This window comes from Oncorhynchus clarkii, chromosome 1, assembly GCF_045791955.1.
Source record: "Oncorhynchus clarkii lewisi isolate Uvic-CL-2024 chromosome 1, UVic_Ocla_1.0, whole genome shotgun sequence".
NCBI classification, from domain to species: domain Eukaryota; kingdom Metazoa; phylum Chordata; class Actinopteri; order Salmoniformes; family Salmonidae; genus Oncorhynchus; species Oncorhynchus clarkii.
In genome coordinates, this window is record NC_092147.1 from 15,123,171 (window position 1) to 15,146,399 (window position 23,229).

Below are 23,229 nucleotides of genomic sequence, written 5' to 3' on the forward strand. Positions count from 1 at the left end.
TCACTGTGTCAGCTTTGCTGGATGCTGAGCAGCATATTGGAGGATGTGTCGGCCTATCAATGATTGCCCTGCCCCTTTGAATGCGCATGAGGAAATGGGATTGAAGGGGATTGGCAAAGAATATTATTTCATAATATATTTTACATGATCATTTTTTTACCTTTATTTAACTAGGCAAGTCAGTTAAGAACAAATTCTTATTTTCAATAACGGCCTAGGAACAGTGGGTTAACTGCCTGTTCAGGGGCAAAACGACAGATTTGTACCATGTCAGCTCAGGGATATGAACTTGCAACCGTTCAGTTACTAGTCCAACGCTCTAACCACTAGGCTACCCTGTCGCACAAATTGAAATGAATAGATGTTCCATTTGGTTTCTTTCTGCAGTGCAATGGATTCTCCAGCATAAACAAGGCTTATCAGACCTGGTTCTTTTTAATCTATTCTCCATCATGTTCTTGATTTGAACCCTCACAAAGACATTAACCCTTTAAATAACATATAGAGCTCTATCAATATCAATGGAAAGGTATAAATACACATGGAACAATATAAAAAGAGGAATAGGTAAACATGATGCAAACCTCTGGCTCACTTCTTGGACTCACTTCAAGATAATGCAGACCATCTTTGAAAACAAAATGTTTGTTTTATTTCGGATGTGAATAATAACACTTGGACCACGGTTACATATGAGCGTGTCAGTGGGTTGGTTGAAAAGATCTGACACCTAGTTTACCTAATCCAACTCAACTGACTCAACTCACCACTGGGAAAAATACACTGGACAATGATAACATGACCCTCAGCTTAGCTGGAAATTTGGCTCCAAAATGGCAGAAATAAGTAAGATGTAAAGAATGCTATAGCTGCAGCTAACAAACACACACAAGCCAAGGGAAAGTAAAACACAGCTGTTCAAATGTAGCCATTCTGCAAAAACATCTATTGTTCTCTGAAAAAAAACACAACATTTGGAGCAAAATTGACCACTCAGAGGAGGGTAGGAAAGGATTCTGAAAACTTCTTGGAATGTTGAAGTTGAAATTCCCTGCTTTTTGCCTCACATGTCGATAGATACCAGTGAGGTTGCAGAGTGGAGGACAGCTCATAATAATGTCTGGGACCGAGCAAATGCAATGGTATCAAACACATGGAAACCACGTGTGTGGTGTATTTGATACCATTCCACTGATTCCGCTCCAGGCATTACCACAAGCCCGTCCTCTCCAACTAAGGTGCCACCAACCTCCTGTGATAGATACACAATGAAAAGTAGGCCTATTTGAACGGTTTTCTTTGGTTTCGTTGACAAATGACAAAACCAAGGCCTGACAGTAGAGTTCAAACAGGAAAACAGAAAACCAAGTACTCTTATAATGAATCTTCTCCCACACAGACTCTGAGGGAAATATATGACCCCCGACACCCATTCAAATGTCACTCTTCCTTAATGTCTGAATGGAGCAAATTCTTGCGGTATTTGCAACACAGTTTGGTAGGATATGCGCTGCCATTTAAAACAACAGATTATGCTCCATGCACCAATTCCACAGTAGTTAATATCCAGCTGAAAATCTTCGGGACATTGGAAGGGCCTGTCCACGCCGACCATTATTTCAAAACCCAGCTGTTAGTTGCTAGGTCATAACATCAGGAGCCAGGATTATGTCAATGAGTTAATGAAAAGTAGTTAGTGTTATCACAAAGACAGCTGTAAGCAACATTATTTATATTAAAGGGGCAGTGGTATTCTGGATAATGTAGTTAAGTGGGGGCGAATCACACAAACATCAAGCCTTACAGATGGGCATTCATTTCATCAGTCTCAAGCTTCGGTATGTTATTGTTATTCAATTCATTACTAGTGTTGTCGAACTAGTGTAGCTGATTTGGTTGCAGGGAAATCACAAAAAAATTGCATGGATTGTTTTTTCTTCCAGAAAGAAAATAGGTGATGGGAATTGTGGGTAGTGTAGTGTAGGATGATATAAGGACCAATGAGGTCATTTTAAACCAAAACACATACACTCATGCATGCTCATATACACACGCACACAGTACTTCGATGTCATCAATATCACTGACGTCTCATTGCATGTCACTTCTAAATATCAGTGTTGTGTTTGTCTCAGACATCCCATATATCAGTGTTGTGTCTGTCACAGACATCCTATATATCAGTGTTGTGTTTGTCACAGACATTCCAAAGTGACTTTTTAAAAAAAATTTCTGGAAATTAAAATCCAAGAGAATTTTCTAACATAAATATTCCAAGTGTTCCATCATGTCCCTGTTTTTATCTAAAATGCTCTAGAACAGGACAGAAAAAAACAATGAATACCATGCTTCTGTCAAAAACACTTTCCAGAGGGCATTTTCAAAAAATAAAAGTCAAATAAATATATCTTTAAAATAAACAATGTATATATAGAGATACATAGAGAGATATATCTGTCCATCATACAGAAAGTTAAGATTACACAATTCATGGTGGTGTATAAGAGATGTCATTTAAAAAAAATGCTTGTTGGACAATGCTGGGTGAGTAAACAAACCCCTTCCTCTTTCTTTCTCTCTTTCTATCCTTCCTTTTCTATCTCCTCTCTCCCTCAGAAATCTCAAAGTGTGAGGAGGTAGGGATTGCTCTCCTTTCGCACAACCAAACCTGAAATAATAAAAAAGGTCAAGAGAAGGAAAGGAGACGATGAGATGATAATGAAATGCTTCAAACGAAGTCGGGAAACAACAGCCGGCTATCAGAAGATAAAGAACATGTATTCCTTTTTTTTCAGGGTGGGGGGGGAGGGGTTTGTTGGTTGTCATGACGTTATGGTTGTTGGTTTGTCATTTCTCCTTGAAAAGTCAAGTTCCGGGGGGAATTCAGCCACACAACAAACAGTTGCTCACATGATGGTGCAGCACTTGCAAGGCTGCTTCTCCTTGTTGTTTAACTCAGTGGTACCCCCCTCTGGCTCACCCCCTTTCTCCTTTGCAGAGGATGTCTCCTGGGGGGTCTTGGCGGGGTCAGCGGCGCTGCCGTTGGGTGGGGGAGACTGCTCTTCCTTGGCGCCTCCCTCAGTGACGGTCACGGTGGCTGGAGTGGGCCCAACCGTCACATTCTTGCCCTCGCCGTCCTCGATGACCACCAGCTGGGCCTTGACGGTACCCTCCAGGCCCAGCACCTTGTTGGTCTCTGTCTCGTCCTCCACACTCTGGTAGCCCATGAACACCATAGTGACGGGGTTCTCGGCGCTGGCCTCCATCTCGCCTCCACCTGGCTGGGGACTAGCGCCACCTGCCTTGGCCTCCATGCCTGTGATCTCCTTCTTGGGTGTCGTCTGCTGCTCGGCAGCCAACTCAGCATTGGTGGGGAAGACAGGGGTGGTGTAGGTGGCGCCAGCGGTGGTGGCGTCGCTCATCATGGACTCATCAGCTTTGAGGATGAGCTCGTCCACCTCGTTGGCGCTGAGCTGGTGGACCCCGTTCTCCCCGTTCACCTCGTGTACCACTACGAGAGAGAGAGAGAGATGGAGAGAGAGAAAGGAGAGCGACAGACGTGTCCTTAACAGAAGAGACTCATTAGAGCATGGAGAACTAGACTCTGTTAAAAAAAATTTAAATGCCTCCATCCGTGAAGCAATAATCACTGATCTGATAATACTAGTGAAGGATCATGCCCAATACCAACAGGTGAACCAAATCAGCTACAGGGAGACCAACGGGACCATTTGAAATGGGTTTTGAATGTATTGACGTCTTTTTGAACCAATACATAATAGCCCAAGTTCACATTCACAAATATAACTATTGAGATAGAGTTATTGGCTTAAAACCAGGTCTATAAGTAGGGATGGTATATTGGTCACCCTGCAACACTTTGTCATACTATGCTTAACTACAGATGTAGAGTCTTAATTTGAGCCAGTTTGCTACAGCAGGAAAGTAATAATGCATCAACAGGAAATGTAAGTTATTATGTGGATTATAATGAATATACATTTTTGAAAGAGTAAATACATTTTCATAAGGGAAAATCAAGTCTGAAATTTCTAAGTGGAAATGACAAACTTCAGAAGCCTCAAATACACTTGCATTGAAACATTTCCTGCATTGCTGGAAAGGTCTCCTGCAACAGGGTGATCAAATTAACATCCTACATCTGTATGTAGTTCTTTTGCTTCACGAGAAGTAAAATTAAGTAAAAAAATATCTACTGTCAATGAGTGGATTCACGCCAGTCATTATATGAGACAGAGTATAAAGAAGCTTTTATATAAAGTGAAAATACATTGTGAAGTTTATTGAACCACAAGAGGTAGCCTATGTCTTTAATTGGCTACGATCAAACAAGCAATGTCTGTAATAACTATAATTTTAGGTAGACTTATCCAAGATAATATCTTAATCTTCAGAGAAAACGTTTACCATCTTGTGATATTACTGTTATCAATTTGCTCTTGTACATAAAATATTTAGTGATAAAGTCATAGCTATTATTAACACTTCTCATAAAGGCATTCACTGTGCATGTCTCAGCTGAGTGTCTCCTTTTGCTGTTGAAATCACGTTGGGAAATCACCTTTCTGGTAATCCTCATACACCTTGACCCCTTGCCCAGAGAGGTTAATGGGCAGTAGGGTGTTGGTGGACAACACCTTAGTCTCGCCCGTGACATTGTCCCTCTCAACGGTGATCTCTACTGAGTACATCGCTGGTGTCATTGGGTGTCAACAAGAGGAGATGTTAGGGCCCTGCAGAATTGTTCTTTCTCTCACACACACACACTCACAGTCATCCCACACATCTATATGTTACACACTACATAGCCTCTCTCTCTCTCTCTCTCTCTCTCTCTCTCTCTCTCTCCCCTTCTCTCTTTCGTTTGTACTGTAATTTGTTTTAAAGACAACCACTCTACACAACAATGCTACAATGTTCCACTAAAAGCCATACTAAATCGATCTACACTAATGAGAACTCAACTAGCTCACCTGGTTAAATAAAGGTGAAATAAATAAACCCTAGCCACCAATCAGTATGCCCGTGTAACACCAACACACATGAAGTAAACTTAACTACAATTCACGATATTCCTTTGACTGGGGTAGATACTGGATGGGAAAAGTGAGTCATGTTTGCAGAATTTCGTGAACACCAGGTTGTACAGAAAGCATGTACTTCAAAAGTCAAAAGGCACTCGCACATCTGAGCTATCTTTTTTGCAGGTGCATGGTAACAGTTGAAGAAGATGAAGGAAAAAAGAAACCGCACACTGCTCTTGATAGTACGTATCCTTATTAAAGATCAGTGATACTATCAAGAGCAGTGTGCGGTTTCCTTTTTCCTTCAAAGAAAGCATGTACAAAATTCATTTGGATAATTATGCTATTAGGCCACAGCTGACACTGTGAAACTACTTAGCTTTTTTGAAAGCAACACTATAATTTGTTGTGATGTGCACACTGTGTGTGAATCTAACGCTGGCATGACGACGGTGGAGCTGCGTTGCCTAGGCAACATCGCATCGTCTGAGGATAACTACATATAGGGTATCTCCACTGTGAGAACTGAATACTCAGTATACCATCTCTTTACAAGCATTACTCTACTTGTTTTAACCCCTTTAGTCACAAATCACATCGAATGTCTGCAGGAATGAATAAGAACAGACCGACATGCAGGCAAAGAGACAAACTCACACAAACTCATACACACACCCAAACAGATAGACAAACACAGAGACAGACAGTTGATCACTGTGAAGATTAGGACAGAAGACAAATGTTAGGGGAAAATACAGTACAGAAACACGCCTGAGAGTGACAACAAATAGAGGACATGAAATACAGTAAACCAAATCACAGAGAATGCAACATGTTGTATGGTATTCTCATTGATTTTGTCTTCTCTTAAGTACTTAGCTATGAGTACTTAGCTGATCAAATACCCAAGTGGTCCGTCATTAAAATAGTTCCTCCCACGTGACTATGTACCTTACCACCCACACATAGTGAATTCAGGCACTACAGCACACTCAGGCACTACAGCACATTCAGGCACTACAGCACATTCAGGCACTACAGCGCATTCAGGTACTACAGCAAATTCAGGCACTACAGCACATGCAGGTACTACAGCACATTCAGGTACTACAGCACATGCAGGCACTACAGCACACTCAGGTACTACAGCACACGCAGGTACTACAGCACATGCAGGCACTACAGCACATTCAGGTACTACAGCACACGCAGGTACTACAGCACATGCAGGTACTACAGCACATTCAGGTACTTCAGCACATTCAGGTACTACAGCACATTCATGCACTACAGCACATGCAGGTACTACAGCACATGCAGGTACTACAGCACATTCAGGTACTACAGCACATTCAGGTACTACAGCACATTCAGGTACTACAGCACATTCAGGTACTACAGCACATTCAGGCACTAGAGCACATTCAGGTACTACAGCACATTCAGGCACTACAGCACATTCAGGTACTACAGTACACCCTTTTCACATTATGGAACTGGTAGATATGTCATGTATCATGGGGTGGCAGGTAGCCTAGCAGTTAAGAGTGTTGGGCCAGTAAGCGAAAGGTTGCCGGTTCCAATCCCTGAGCTGACTAGGTGACAAATCTGTCAATGTGCCTTTTAACCGTATTGTTGCTCTAGATAAGAGTCTGCTAAATTACTCAAATGTAAATGTATACCCCATAACAGTCCCTCCATATTGACCCCCCATAACAGTCCCTCTATATTGATCCCCCATAACAGTCCCTCTATATTGATCCCCCATAACAGTCCCTCTATATTGATCCCCTATAACAGTCCCTCTATAATGATCACACATTGCAGTCCCCTTGCATTGTATTGTTCCTTATCAACGTTTCTAGCTGCTAGATATCTACAGTATATCTATTATTTGTTTATAATAATCATAATGTGGGTGGTGTTTATATGTGTATTGTTACACACTGTGGATGGACACTTGTACAAGAGTGTAAAGGAAATGTGTTTCATGCATATCCCAACTCCCCCTGAGACCCTGCAGGGAGTGGAGTATGTACAGGATATGGTGAACATACTATGTTCCTTTCTTAGTTTATAGTTATTTAGCTGTTATATGATGGCCGTATTACACCAAAATGTTACCAAAACAAACCAATCCAGGAAAGCATCGGCAATTTGCATTTAATCCCAGCAGGTGTTGATGAAACAATAAGTAGCCCCATTCCACCCCCCATTCCACCCCCCTGCTCAGAAAGGGTTCTCTAGGTGGGAGTTGTATGGTGACCTGGGCTCAAGAAGTAAAATAACTCATTAGTCACTCCCTCACTGTGGAGTATAGCCCTTCAGTGGAATCCCTCTCTCTCCTTTCAGGGCTACTGTGAGGCTGATGAAAGTCAATGTTTAATTAAGGGGGACAGAGGCCCACATATAAGGAGAAGGAGGAGGAGGAAGGAGGGCCCAAGTGTGATACTGCTGAAAGGCCCCCTAGAGAGGAGATGAAGCTGTCCCCAGCCATTTGTAACTGTGATTACAATGTCCTGAGCTATACTGAGGTGTTGTGTATGACAGTGGGGTAAATTGCCAAGTATTCAGCTATTTTGCTGTCATTCAATGAAACTGTCATCAAAATGACGATTTGATGACGTGTTAGATTAAATGTGATACTGCTGAGAGCACTATTAAGAAGCTACTGACTGGCAATTCAAACTGGTTGTGTTGATAATAATGAGATCCACTGAGGAGTTACGTAGCAGGTAGCCTAGTGGTTAAGAGCATTGGGCCAATAATCAAAAGGGTGCTGGTTTGAATCCAGAGCTGACTAGGTGAAAAATCTGTTGATGTCCCCTTTAGCAAGGCACTTAACCCTCATTGCTCATCTAAGTCGCTCTGGATAAGAGCGTCTGCTAAATTACTAAAATTGATAGATTGTTGAGTTGTTATGTGCCAATGCCATTTTGTGCAAAATTAAGATTTAGGTTATGGGTTAATGTGAGATTCTCTAACACTGTAATATATATCAATGTCAATGATTATTTGGTAATCACTGTTTTTTATTAGAAAAATCATTAATGTAACTAAATTATATGAAGCTGACATCAGATGTTGTACTCAGATCTATGTTAAGAGGCATCTACGATACCAGTCAAGGGTTTTTCTTTATTTTTACTATTTTCTACATTGTAGATTAATAGTGAAGACATAAAAACTATGAAATAACACACATGGAATCATGTAGTAACCAAACATGTTTGTTTTGTTGAGATTCTTCAAAGTAGCCAACCTTTGCCTTGATGACAGCTTTGCACACTCTTGGCATTCTATCAACCAGCTTCATGAGGTAGTCACCTGGAATGCATTTCAATTAATAGGTGTGCCTTGTTAAAAGTTCATTTGTGGAATTTCTTTCCTTCTTAATGCGTCTGAGCCAATCAGTTGTGTTGTGACAAGGTAGGGTGGTATACAGAAGATAGCCTTATTTGGTAAAAGACTAAGTCCATATTATGGCAAGAACAGCTCAAATAAGCAAAGACAAACGACAGTCCATCATTACTTTAAGACATGAAGGTCAGTCAATCAGGAAAATGTCAAGAACGTTTCAAGTTTCTTCAAGCGTAGTCGCAAAAACCATTGAGCGCTATATGATGAAACTGGTTCCCACGAGGACCGCCACAGGAAAGGAAGACCCAGAGTTACCTATGCTGCAGAGGATAAGTTCATTAGCGTTAACTGCACCTCAGATTGCAGCCCAAATAAATGCTTCACAGAGTTCAAATAACAGACACATCTCAACATCAACTGTTCAGAGGAGACAGCGTTATTCAGACCTTCATGGTCGTATTGCTGCAAAGAAACCACTACTAAAGGACACCAATAATAAGAAGAGACTTGCTTGGGGCAAGAAACACAAGCAATGGACATTAGGCCGGTAGAAATCTGTCTTTTGTTCTGATGAGTCCAAATCTGAGATTTTTGGTTCCAACCGCTGTCTTTGTGAAACACAGAGTAGGCAAACGGATGATCTCCGCATGTGTCGTTCACACCATGAAGCATGGAGGAGGAGGTGTGATGGTGTGGGGGTGCTATTCTTGTGACACTGTCTGTGATTTATTTAGAATTCAAAGCACACTTAACCAGCATGGCTACAGTACCACAGCATTCTGCAGAGATATGCCACTCCACCTGGTTTGCATTTAGGGGGACAATGACCCAAAACACACCTCCAGGCTATGTAAGGGCTATTTGAACAAGAAGGGGAGTGCTGCATCAGATGACCTGGCCTCCACAATCACTTGACCTCAACCCAATTGAGATGGTTTGGGATGAGTTGGACCCAAAAAGCAGCCAACAAATGCTCAGCATATGTGGGAACTCCTTCAAGACTGTTGGAAAATCATTCCTCATGAAGCTGGTTGAGAGAATGCCAAGAGTGTGCAAAGCTGTGATCAAGGCAAAGGGTGGCTACTTTGAAGAATCTCAAATATAACATATATTTAGATTTCTTTAACACTTTTTTGGTTACTACATGATTCCCTATGTGTTATTTCATAAGTTTGATGTCTTCACAATTTTTTTTACAATGTAGATAATAGTAAAAATAAAGAAACACCCTTGCATGAGTAGGTGTGTCCAAACTTTTGACTGGTACTGTATGTTCAAGACTGGAAAAAAAGGGAAAAGAGGTTGAAAACAGCATTTCTCTAAGATGTTGCTCTACAGTGTGTCTCAGTATGTGATCTACAGGGTACCAAGACTCACCTGTTCTCATTATGTCTGATGCACCTCCGGACATGTCCAGACGAGGGCTGTTGTGCACTTTGAGCACTTCCTTGACCTCTATAAGCAGTCAAGGGAGTGGGGTGAGAAATAGATGGAGATAGAGAGGGAAAGAGGGGGAGAGAGAGCGGGAAAGAGGGGGAGAGAGAAAGAGACAAACACAGAGGAGGTGCCCAGGTTTGGGACAAAGACAGATAAAGAAGACTCCAATGGAATCGTATTGAGATGTCTTCCATTTATGACAAAAATGGGCTCTATTGCATGTAAGATTGCACAGATGCAATTTACAGCATATGATTAATATAATCAGTCAATAATGTCTCAATTCACTAGGAATCAGTTAATATATTCCTGAATGAAACAGGAATATATTCCAAAATTTTTTTTTTTTTACATTGAAAGGAATAACATCACCTTAATATGCTAGCATGACATTAAAATCTAGAGTTAATCTAGAGGCAAAAGCATTTCCCTAAGATGTCGCTCTACAGTGTGTCTCAGTATGTGATCTACAGGGTACCGAGACTCACCTGTTCTCCATAAATCTGATTCACCTCCGGACATGTCCAGACGAGGGCTGTTGTGCACTTTGAGCACTTCCTTGACCTCTATAAGTGGTCATCGAACAAGGAAGTGGGATAGGAATGAGAGCAGGAGGGAGAAAGAGAGACAAACACAATAGACTTGTAAAAGAGGAGAAAGAGGTGAGGAATAAGGTGTGAATGAAGATGTGTTACCTTGAACAGTGCCTGCAGGAGCCTGAGAGAGAGAGAGAGAGAGAGAGAGAGAGAGAGAGAGAGAGAGAGAGAGAGAGAGAGAGAGAGAGAAAACAGTATTTTAATCCATTCATCATAGAGCATCAAACTCAGAAAACTAATGATCAAACCCAGAAAACACATGATCAAACCCCAAAAACACATGATCAAACCCAGAAAAGACATCATCAAACCCAAAAAACACATGATCAAACCCAGAAAACACATGATCAAACACAGAATATACCGTATCAAATCATGCTTATATGCTAGTAAACATGTAAACTGTTGTAGGGCGTGTAGAATGAGAGATGGTGTCCCTTGTGGCGGTGACTTGCTGGTGCCAAGGCACAGCATGATGATTCAATCACAATTTATGGCATTCTCCGGATGGATGGCCATATGTTTACACATCATAGGAGAGAAGCACACCTACGCCCGCGGCGTTATCCAGGCAGGGACGTTCCCCCGGCGCCCCGGGGTTAGAGGAGCGAAAGCTGATTAAAATTGAGTTGACATAAATAAATGTAACTGTATGAATTTAATTATCACATTGTATTATTTCAATAGCTCATAAAGAGCTGTACATTTTGACATGACACACTGTATTGGATACGTTATGGATTTCTCTTTTCAGAGTTGCGGTACTAAACTGTTTCGCTGGACGGTATTCATTCCAAAGTGGGAGCGGCACATTTATTTAGATTGAGTTGTGTTGATTAGATTAGGTAATGTGTGTGAAGCTGTATGCCTTTAGTTTATATTGTTTCTGGACACTAGGGTGACGCTAATTAAACGCTGGGGGTTACTGAAATCAGGTTCCGTCCTAGGTAGGATATCATGAAGTTGAGTTGATCGGTTTATTGAGTCATTGTCGTTGCAATCTCCTGGCTATACTTTGTATCGCAATAGTTGCAGTGTATGCTATGTTACTTTGATTTAAAAAAATGTCCTTACAAGGCCATTTTGAAGGCTTATGGTATGCAGTCTTTTGATAATTGTATTCTTATTGCAGTACTTTTAAATTGGATGCATCCAGTAGTAATATTCATATTTTAGGGTAATATACTTTGATTGACGTAAAGGTCTAATGGTAAACCTTGTCACGCCCTTTGGTTAGGCCAGGGTGTGACATGGGTGATTTATGTGGTTTGTTTTGTCTAGGGGTTTTGTAGTTTATGGGATTGTGTTTAGTTACTTAGTCTAGGAAAGTCTATGGTTGCCTAGAGTGGTTCTCAATCAGAGGCAGGTGTTTATCGTTGTCTCTGATTGGGAACCATATTTAGGCAGCCATATTCTTTGAGTATTTCGTGGGTGATTGTTCCTGTCTCTGTGTTTGTTGCACCAGATAGGGCTGTTTCGGTTTTTCTTGTTTTGTATATTGTTCATTTTTCATCTTTTATTAAAGATGTTTATGAATAACCACGCTGCATTTGGTCCTCCTCTCTTTCACCAGAAGAAAACTGTAACAAACCTCTTATGGATCGCCCCCTTTTTTTAAATGTCCCTTTTTTAAAAATCTAACTGCCTGTAGCTCAGGCCCTGAAGCAAGGATATGCATATTCTTGGTACCATTTGAAAGGAAACACATTGAAGTTTGTGGAAATGTGAAAGAATATAGGAGAATATAGCACATTAGATCTGGTAAAAGATAATACAAAGAAAAAAACATGTGTTTTTTATTTTTCTTGTACCATCCAAATGCAAGAGAAACGTCATAATGTATTATTCCAGCCCAGATGCAATTTAGATTCTGGCCACTAGATGTCAGCAGTGTCCATACAAAGTTTTAGACCGATCCAATGAACCACTGCATTTCTGTTCAAAATTTTGTAGCAAGACCGCCCAAATGTGCCTAATTTGTTTAAGAAATAACTATGTTCAAAACTATACACTCTCCTTAAACAATAGCATGGTATTCTTCCACTGTAATAGCTATTGTAAATTGGACAGTGCAGTTAGATTAACAAGAATTTAAGCTTTCAGACAATATCAGATCTGTCTATGTCCTGGGAAATGTTCTTGTTAATTTTTTTATTTTACCTTTATTTAACTAGGCAAGTCAGTTAAGAACAAATTCTTATTTTCAATGATGGCCTAGGAACAGTGGGTTAACTGCCTTGTTCAGGGGTAGAACGACAGATTTTTATCTGTGTCAGCTCGGGGATTTGATCTTGCAACCTTTACGGTTACTAGTCCAACACTCCAACCACTAGGTTACCTGCCGTCAACTAGGCTACCTGTTACTTACAACCTCATGCTAATTGCATTAGCCTACATTAGCTCAACCGTCCCGCAGGGGAAACACCGATCCTGAAGAAGTTTTAATTGCACTACACATATGCTTGGGATTCCACCTCTACTCTAAACTTGACTCAATTAATTTAATTCTAGAGCTCAGTTCACTAGCGCTTTTCCATCCCGAAAATGTATTTCAATTTCAGAAAGAATTTCAATAGCATAAAAAAACCTGAAATAATTTGTATAGAAATGTCTCTTTGCGTCTCTGACGGCTCTAGCAAGGTACCATCACCTGACCCAGAAAACTATAATGTGTCTAGAAATGTCTAGATACTTTGAGCTGATTGCTTTCAGTGTAAACTTAAATGACTAAAACCAGATATACAGTATGTAGAAAAGATAATGAACCTACAGAATAAATTTTTATCATATAATCTTTGAGAACTATTACAACAAAAAAAAAGCTTGACAGTCAGGGAGAATTGGCAATTCCAAAAACAATGAATTTAACAGTATAGATTTTGTTATTATGTTTGATGCAAGTTAAGAACAAATTCTTATTTACAATGACAGCCTACCCCAGCCAAACCCGGACAACACTGGGCAAATTGTGCACCGCCCTATGGGACTCCTAATCACAGCCGGTTGTGATACAGCCTGGAATCAAACCAGGGTCTGTAGTGACACCTCTAGCACTTCAGATGCAGTGCCTTAGACCGCTGCGCCACACAAGTTCTCCTGACAACCCACAGTTTGAGGTATTGAATTTGCTTCTTGAAGAGGCACTCTTATTTAAAACCATAGCTTCTTAATGAAGGAACATTGTGTCACATATTTAACATATTTCTTTGAAAACCTAGTTTAAGGGAAGGAATATATTTTCCATTGAGGTATGCCATAAAAACAATGTCCGACAAGGAAGCAAGAAAAACGACTGAGGTAGAAAGAGATGCCACATTGTATAATAACTTTCCCTTTCAGGAAAGCGGTGCCAGCATGGATGGTTTGAGGAAGTGGATATTGACTCGTGAAGGAAAGAGCCAACGAGTTCAAGAAGGAGACAGAAGAGTCTTTTCTAGCCGTTGCTATGAAACCCCCATGCTAAAAGCTGCCCAGTGTGTGCTGTCAATATGAACATCCCTTTTGGACAAGAGCCCCCCTCCCGTCATCAACTCTTCCTCATACACTGCTTGTCAGACCCAGTGTCTGACTCTCCAGGCCCATCCGGACTGTCACTAATCATATTACTGATGGCATTTGCTCAACTGGACATGTCACTGTCAGTCCATCACATGGGCAGTTACTGTACACACAGAGATTTTTGCTTTCATTTATGACCCAAGGCTTGCTCTGGCAATCCGCCCCACCCCCCCCTTCCCTCGATTCCCACTCCCCTACTTCAAACATGCCCCCCAACACACTCACTCACACACACACACACACGCACGCACACCCCCCCTCCTTCACACACACACACCCTAGGCAAATACTCGTGTCTCTAATAGTGGGTCAGTGTCCGGTGGACCAGCGATGTCCAGCTGCCCTCAGGGGTGGGGGGCTCACTTTGTTCTCGGCAGTCTTGGATTCTTCCACCTTGGCTGCATCTGTCAGACTCTCTTTGGTGGAGGTCACCGACACGCCCGTCTCCAGCTCCTCCAGTTCCTGTTCCATTCTGCAGAAAAGGGATAAACGTGATCATTCACACACAGACATGGTGTGTACCAAGCCTGATGTAGTATTCCACAGCAGTTTGGGATTTATGTCTAGTCTATCTAAAATGTTTGTTATTTTGTGCAACTATGCACACAATGAGGGCTTTATAGAGTCAGAAGATACAGCCCATCACACCCAACTACAGAGCTCATCCCCTGGGAAGGTGATACACTGATATTTTTATCTAAAATGAATTGCTCAGAGCAAAAGAGAAATACCCATGAACTATCCCTTTAAATGCCCTCATATTGTTAAATACCAAAACAACCTCACTGGGGCCTTCCTGGCTACGGCCTATCTAACAGAATTAAGCGTTTATTTGAGATAGGGACAATAGCTTCTCCTTAGCATTATCCCATTCTGTATTCTCCCTAGCGCCGGCCTTGACAGCGGCCATTGTTAGCTGCCGTTGCTCATTGGGAGTTGTGATAGTTTAGTGCCAGTGTTGCCCCAGTCTGAGCCCCAATACATCCATACATCCTGCCAGCAGCCAGGAGGAATTTAATCAGCGAAATGGACTGCCAGAGAAGAAGATTGATGACACTGTTTTGCTATGAGTGAGAAAGAAAATGGTTGGATGGAGGATGGGAGGGGTGTGTGTGGAAAGGGTGGAGGGGGTCTCTTGGCTACTGGGTCTCCTTTTTGTACTGGAGAGATTGATGAGTGCTGTTCCAGACGTTGTCTGCGTTCGTCTCTCCACCAGTGAGCACCCCCATTACTGCCTCCACCATTCCCTCCACCCCCTCCCCACCCACTCTCTTAAGTCTGGCTAGTTTTGTCAACTGGTATTGAGTGCTTTGCAGCATCTGATAGGCTTGTCCTCTTTTCCAGCTAAGAGTACAACTTATGTCTTATTAAAATGTTTCAAAGAAACGTTGCAAAAGGGTCTCAACCATAACAAATGTGCTGTGCCACATTGCCAGAGAGCCGCCATGGAAAAATGAAATAGAGAGAACAGGATATTAGAATCTGACCACGTTAAGAGCAGGTTTTGCCAGGTTAAAGACTGGTGAACTAAAGATATAGAGTGAATCCAGAAACGTATAAAGGTAGTAGGTACACCAGTGTTCCTGGGTTGTAGACGTACCTAATGATGCTCTCCTCCAGCCCCTTGAGCTTGGTCTCGTCCTCCGCCAACTGTTTCTTGGCCTCGTCCTGCTCCGACCCAGCAGCTCCGTCTAGCAACCATTTTTCCCTCAGGGACTTTTGCTGGACAGGACAGAAGAACATAGGAACATCAATCACAAACTAATGTCTGATATCAAATTACTTTTTGTTGAAATGTTGTGTTTCGTGGTAAATTGTTTGAAAGAGATAACACATTGTAAACTGTAAGTCAGGATTTCAAATATTTCTGGCCCCATCAGCAAAATTACATTGACAAGAGTGTCTTTTCTAGAGGACAGAGACCTTGCAAAATAACACTGAGACACTATATTCCCCCCAGATGTTTTTAAAGATATCCTGATCTCTGGCTCATGAACTATAAGGTGCATTAGCTATAACATTAGCAACGGTTTCTTGTTGAGCTTATAATGCTTAATTTTAGGACTGTTTTGTGGAGAGCGGACTCTTTATCAGTCTATATACTCACAGAAACAAGGGAACGGTTAGGGTACAGTATTGTTTCCCTCGGGTACAAAAAGATCAAAACACACAATGTACCTGTCGATACCTTTTAGGGTACATATCCGAATATAACGGAACATTTTTGTAACCAATATTTGAAAATAAAGGTACAATCATCACACACTCTCAAAAAAAGGGGTATGGTGAAGGTATATTTCTGTTTCCCAGGGCGGAGGTGAAGATTAGTGGGGGCATGGATTTCAGTTAGTTATTTTTGGGCAGCCGCGAGTGGAAGTGTTGTACGAGTTTAAGTGGTCTATGGTTATGTAAATTACATTTTGAGCATGTCCTCTGCCTGTTCTGAGGTCTTTATAAAGGATTACATAAGAGCATGTGACAATAATTAATAAGTCATTTGATTTGATTAGGATCTCTTTATGTCCTCATTTGGACTAATCTTCCAAGAGTCCTTAAACATTAAAATACAATGTATAATATGATCACATTTTCACATATAACACACTATTACAAACAGACATAATACACTGACATGTTGACCAGATAAATACTGTAACAGTCTAAAAAGATGGATTGATTCTTCATCTACCACAGTCCAGCACAACTTTCCTATGTAATTGTATTGTTTAAATGTATATATTGAAAGGTTTCTGGTTTGCTCAGTTAAATTATTTAATTTCTTTATTGCTCTAAATCAAAATGTTATCTTGCCTATTTCTCTTTTCTGTCTGGATAACACATAGATGGTGGACAATCTATTCCTAGTATTTACTGAATGTTTGTCTCTTACCAACTGAATACTATTGTGAATAGAGTTTGGCTGTTTTAAATTGTGTATATTTTGAAATAAAATAAGCATGTTTTTTTCAATTATCTTGTTGATTGATGACCAACCAAGAGTACTGAGCATGACTACAACAGAAGAACCATATCTCCACCTTAAAACAATCCTTGCTGCTTTGTTCTGTGCAATCTGCAGCCTCCTAATTTCACTTGCTGATGCATTTCCCCAGAGCACAGAATAGTATTCACCTGACTCAATTAATACTTGTGTTATTTGCTTAAGAATCTTTCCTGGTAAATATTAATCTATCCTTCTGATCATGCATGCAGTTAAAAAAAGAAAAAAATGTACATAGATGAGTTATTTGAGATGACCATGATAAGCAGTTGTCGAGCTGCACTCCCAGTAGTTTGATTTCTTCCACTTCCTCAATTTGTACTCCTCCCATACTTAATTGTATCCCATGATGTTTTGGCCTTTTCCTAGTGGAACAGACCAACATAACATTGGTTTTCTTGGTGTTATAAACAAGTTTGTCCCGGAAAACCCACTCCCTGATATTTTCCAAATCTACTTGTGGAGCTTGCTGTACCTGTTGAACCGATTGACTTGCTGTATAACTTGTAGTATCATCTGCAAACATAGTAGCTTGAGATTTAGATAAGGATAAGGCATTAGGAAAGTTGTTGGTATATATTAAGTAAAGTAGTGGCCCAAAGCAGCTGCCCTGCGGTATTCCACAGTTTAAAGCATGAGGGGTGAACCATTGATATAGGTGGACTGTTTCATGTCAGTTAGATATGACTGTAACCAATTCAATGCTACCTCCTTAAAACCATAATACAATAATTTTGTCAAAATTATTTAATGATCCACTAAATCAAATGCTGCACTAAAATCTAAAAATAGTACACCCACAAACCTGCCATTATCCACAGCATTGAGCCACTGGTCAGTCATGTCAAACAATGCAGTGGTAGTGGAATGGTTTTTGCGATAAGCATGCTGATTGGCTGTAATCTGATCCTTCTTTTAAATGTACTCCCATATTTGTCTGCTCACAATACCCTCTGATATTTTACTGAGTGAAGGAAGTAGACTAATTGGTTGACTATTGTCAGGAGTAATGGGTTCTTGCGGTCTTTCGGAATAGGACACGGTTTAGCATGCTTCCATACATTTGCAAACATCCCCTTTTCCAGTGACCGATTAAATATATATGTCAGTGGTGCTGCAATCTGCAAAGTAAAAAATTGTCCATAACCTGTAGGTTTACCATCGGGTAATGGCTTTAATAGGCATAACACCGCCTCTACTGACACCATTTGTAGACTAAAAGACCAGGTTTTGTTGCTCATAATATGATCGTCAATCCATTGAACAGCAGCTCAGTAAATTCATTTTCTTTGTAAAAAAAATCTGCAAAATGATTGGCAATATCAGCTGGTTTTGATATTGTTCTCCCGTCAAATTCCACACTAGATGGGTATGATGAGATAAATGTACCAAATAAGCCCTTAACTGTATTCCATAACTTTTTACAATAACTTTTACAATCAATAAAAGCATTTTTGTAAAATAATGTTTTTTCTTACAATTCAATTTAGCTGCACAATTACGTAGTGTTCTATAATTCTGTTAATACATTTCTAGTTTAGATTTGGCTGCTAAGACTTTTGCCATATTTCTTTGAGAAAAAGCCTCAACGAGTTCATCATCAATCCATGGAGATAGTCCATTACCTCAGTGAGCAAATAAATGAAACATTCTGTATTGTGATTTAAATCAACCTCTAGATAAATCAGCTCCCAGGGTACAGCAGCCAAATAATTTTGAAATAGCTCATGATTAAATCTTTTAAAATGTCTCTTGACCACAATCCTTTGGGGTTTCTTTGGAACCTTGGTGTTTATGGTTATGGTCACAATATTATGGTTTGTCCAGTCCACTGGCATTGATCTGGCTTGTATTACAGAAGATCGGATCAATGCATGTGTCTGAACGGTCACCCAACTTAGTTGATGATCTAGTAGTGTCATTAACCATTTGTTTCAAACCACAGTTCTCAGCACATCTCATCAATTTAGTTGTATTTGAATTATTATGATCCTTCCAATTTATATTAAAATCCCCCAAGATAAATGCATCTCTGTTACTATCTGTGGCCTGGTCAAACCCAGTGCATAAGTCATCCAGATAGGACACCTTAGAGCTAGGAGGTCTATACACACATCCTACCAATATGGGTGCCTGGTGAGGCAGATGTACTTGAGCCCATAGTGCCTCTACTTGACATACATTAAGGTCATCCCTCCTCTTAAAGGGTACATGATTCTGAATGTACAGTGTTACAGCCCCACCATTCCTTTTCCTGTCTCTTCTAAGTAGACTATATCATTGAATGTTAATTTGCCCATCATTTACAGATGCATCTAAATGCGTTTCGGTCAAAGCCAAAATATGAATATTATTTATGTTCACCAAGTTAAAAAACTCATGTATTTTGTTAGGAAGGCTGCATACATTAATCTGAGCTATATTGCAACCCTTTCCTTGTCAAGAGGAGATCAATAGAGCATGTATTCATTATAGTACACTACTGTCATGATACACTACAACACACAAACTCAGATTTGAACATTGAATTAAAATAGCCAGGGAATTACTCTAGAGTCCTGATACAGTTGGATTAAAATAGCCAGGGAGTTACTCTAGAGTCCTGATACAGTTGGATTAAAATAGCCAGGGAGTTACTCTAGAGTCCTGATACAGTTGGATTAAAATAGCCAGGGAGTTACTCTAGAGTCCTGATACAGTTGGATTAAAATAGCCAGGGAGTTACTCTAGAGTCCTGATACAGTTGGATTAAAATAGCCAGGGAGTTACTCTAGAGTCCTGATACAGTTGGATTAAAATAGCCAGGGAGTTACTCTAGAGTCCTGATACAGTTGGATTAAAATAGCCAGGGAATTACTATAGAGTCCTGATACAGTTGGATTAAAATAGCCAGGGAGTTACTCTAGAGTCCTGATACAGTTGCCCGTTGATATAAAGTTTATCCATCACCATGGAGACTCGTTGATTCAGGCAACGCTTTTCCTTCATGATAGGATACAGTTTTTTTCTCCTTTCATTGATCTCGGTGGGTAAGTGATCATTCATTCCAAAATCAGTGTTTCTGAGTCCTCTGCACATGTTCTTCGTCATTTCCTTTTGCTTAAATTGATCAAAACATGCAATAACAGCCTGTGGCTTATTTCCAGATGCCTTGCCTATTCTATGGACTCTGGAGAAAGTGACATTACGCACAACATCAGTGGGCAGTTTTAGTTGAGTTGATATAACGTCTCGGACAGTGTCCCCAGCTTCTGCTGTTTTCATTCTCCGGTATCCCTGAAAATATTAGATTGTCCTGGATTGATCGACACTGTACATAAAGCAAGGTTTCTTTAAGTTGTTTGTTCTCCCTTTGCAACACCTCCACCTTGCCATGAATAAAGTCTACAGTTCAGAGCCGTGTTCTCTTTCCTTAGATCATCAATCTGACATAATTAATAAGAGCATGTGCTATAATTCATATTGTGGTGACCTTAACCCAGTCCTTCTCAAATAGTGGGGCGCGCCCCCCTGGGGGAGCTCGGAGCGATGCCAGGGGGGCGCGTGTGACCCCGGGGAACATGCTTTTTTTTGCGGCAGGGAGTAGATTTTTTTTTTGCACCGAACAAGAGCACACAGCACAGAGCAGGAGATATGAAGTGCAGATAACAAACCCATAACAGACACCATGGAAAAATATTTAACAGGGATGAAAAGAAAGGCGGAGAGAGACGGAGATAATGAGACAAACGTAAGTCTCCCGAAAGCTAAGATGAGGAAATATGAGGAAGCGTATGTAGCGCTTGGCATCACTGTGACTACGGTGGGAGACAATGAAAGACCGGTATGTTTACTGTGTCTAAAAATGTTGGCAGCGGACAGCATGAAGCCAAATAAATGAAGGCGTCACTTAAAGACATTACACCCCAATCACGCTGATAAGCCGCATTAGTTTTTTCAGTGGAAACGTGCCGAATATTGCTAACAATCGTCCCGCTTTGTGAATGCTACTTCAGTAAACCAGCGAGCACTGTTAGCATCATATAATTGCTCAGTTAAAAAAAACACTCCATAGCAGAGGAGCTGATACTGCCTGCAGCATTAGACATGGTCTCTGTCATGCTGGATGACTCAAGTGCTGCAAAAATAAAACTATCCCTCTGTCCAATGACACTGTCGCCAGAAGTATAAATGACATTGCTAACGATCGTAAAGAACAGCTGGTAGATAAACTCAAAGACAAACGCTTTGCCTTACAGTTCGATGAAGCAACTGACAGCAACAAAGACTGTTTGTTTATCGCTTATGTACGTTTAGACATGACAAACTCCCTGTGTGAGGATCTACTGTTTTGTAAATATGTCACAGACAGAGCCACAGCTGAAGAGATATTCAAAATGCTGTACTGCTTCCTGACTGAGAATGGGCTAAAGTGGGAGAACTGCATTGGCATTTGCAGTGATGGTGCACAGACCATGGCAGGGATGAGAAAAGGACTTTGGGCTCTCATCAAGAAGGCCTCACCTAATGCGGAGTGGACACACTGTGTTATACACAGAGAAGCACTGGCATCAAGGCACCCTTCCTCTGAATTAAGTGATGTTATGACTGACATTGTAGGTGTAGTCAATTTTATAAAGACCAGACCACTAAAAACAAGAGTCTTCTCTGCTATCTGTGAGGACATGGGAGCTGAACATCAAGCTGTGCTGTTTCACAGTGAAGCAAGATGGCTGTCACGAGGAAAAGTCTTGTCCAGAGTTTTTGAGCTCAGAGAGCAGATAATGTTTTCGGAGCAGGAGCACAATTATGACCTCGCAGAAAAATTTAGTGATGAGAACTTCCTGGCAAAACTGGCCTACCTGAGTGACATATTTGGAAAGCTAAATTAACTAAATCTACAGCTTCAAGGGAAAGATAAACACCTCCCTCAGGTCACAGACAAGATCAGCTTTTTCACTCGAAAGCTTGCAATGTGGGGCAGGCCACTTGATGAAGGAAATACTGATTCATTCGAGAACCTGCATGAATTTGTTGACACTACTGACTATGATGCCACCTCAGTCGAATATATTAAGGAGCATATTTCATCACTGATGGGATTCTTTAAAAAGTACTTCCCTGAAAACAGTTCCCAATATGACTGGGTGAGAGATCCTTTCAATGCACCAGCTCCAACTGGTTTCAGCTCTGCAGAGGAGGACCAGTTCATTGATATGACCTCTGACTCCACATTGAGACTGAGGTTCACATCACAGACACTGAATGAATTCTGGCTGAGTGTAGAGGGGCAGTATCCACTCTTAGGGGAGAGGGCCATGGGCATTCTTCTTCCTTTTGCAACATCTTATCTTTGTGAGACTGGCTTCTCTGCTGTTGCTGCACTGAAGACCAAGTACAGGTCCCAGCTAAACATTGAGCAGGAGCTGAGAGTTGCAGTATCATGCTTCAAACCCCGCTTCGAAAAGCTGTGCTCTGCAAAACGTGCTCATTGTAGCCATTAATCCTGACCTCCTCATTTTGATTTTTAAAAAATCAGCACAAATTGTTTTATTCATTTTTGTTTTATAGGTCAAAGTGTTTCATATACTGTATTGTGCTCCTGAGTTAATGTTGCTGATCAATTTGAATTTATTATTATTTATTGATTGTATTTTATTTTACAGTATCAAATGGTCAAAAATGTTTACAGTTTAAATAAGGTTTGAATTTTCTTTTACATTTCAGGTAAATTAATGCACTTGTAACGGTTTTCTTCTATCTTCTCCTCTGACGAGGAGGTGTAGCAAGGATCGGACCAAAATGCGGTGTAGTAGGTGTTCATGTTCTTTAATAAAGGAAAAACTCATACATGAACATTATACAAAACAACAAACGTGAGAAAGGCTGTTTAGGTTATCTGGTAAACAAACAAACAGAGACAGGAACAATCACCCACGAAACACTCAAAGAATATGGCTGCCTAAATATGGTTCCCAATCAGAGACAACAATAAACACCTGCCTCTGATTGAGAACCACTCCAGACAGCCATAGACTATGCTAGATAACCCTACTAAGCCACAAACCCAATACCTAACAAAACCCCAGGACAAAACACACCACATAAATAAACCCATGTCACACCCTGGCCTGACCAAAATAATAAAGAAAACACAAAATACTAAGACCTACAGATCTACAGCTGAGGTGGGAGACTCTGTCCATAGGACAACAATCAGTCGTATATTGCACAAATCTGGCCTTTATGGAAG

General features: G+C 40.8%; 1 protein-coding gene across 5 annotated transcripts in view; it reads right to left on the reverse strand.

Annotated features, from left to right (window-relative positions):
• Positions 1 to 2,225: 2,225 nt before the first annotated feature.
• The window catches only part of LOC139374918 (paralemmin-1-like), a 65,654-nt gene continuing 44,650 nt past the window's right edge, over positions 2,226 to 23,229 (reverse strand). Inside the window, exons 4-10 of one of the 5 annotated variants that reach the window (XM_071116191.1) lie at positions 15,597 to 15,718; positions 14,360 to 14,468; positions 10,538 to 10,559; positions 10,331 to 10,408; positions 9,783 to 9,860; positions 4,583 to 4,714; positions 2,226 to 3,511 (exon numbers count right to left, since the gene is read on the reverse strand). In XM_071116191.1, the coding sequence (XP_070972292.1) occupies positions 2,907 to 3,511; positions 4,583 to 4,714; positions 9,783 to 9,860; positions 10,331 to 10,408; positions 10,538 to 10,559; positions 14,360 to 14,468; positions 15,597 to 15,718 (1,146 nt within the window). In that variant the 3' untranslated portion in view covers positions 2,226 to 2,906. The remainder of the gene's footprint in view (positions 3,512 to 4,582; positions 4,715 to 9,782; positions 9,861 to 10,330; positions 10,409 to 10,537; positions 10,560 to 14,359; positions 14,469 to 15,596; positions 15,719 to 23,229) is intronic. The other 4 variants (XM_071116374.1, XM_071116281.1, XM_071116461.1 and 1 more) reach the window with 4 other exon arrangements.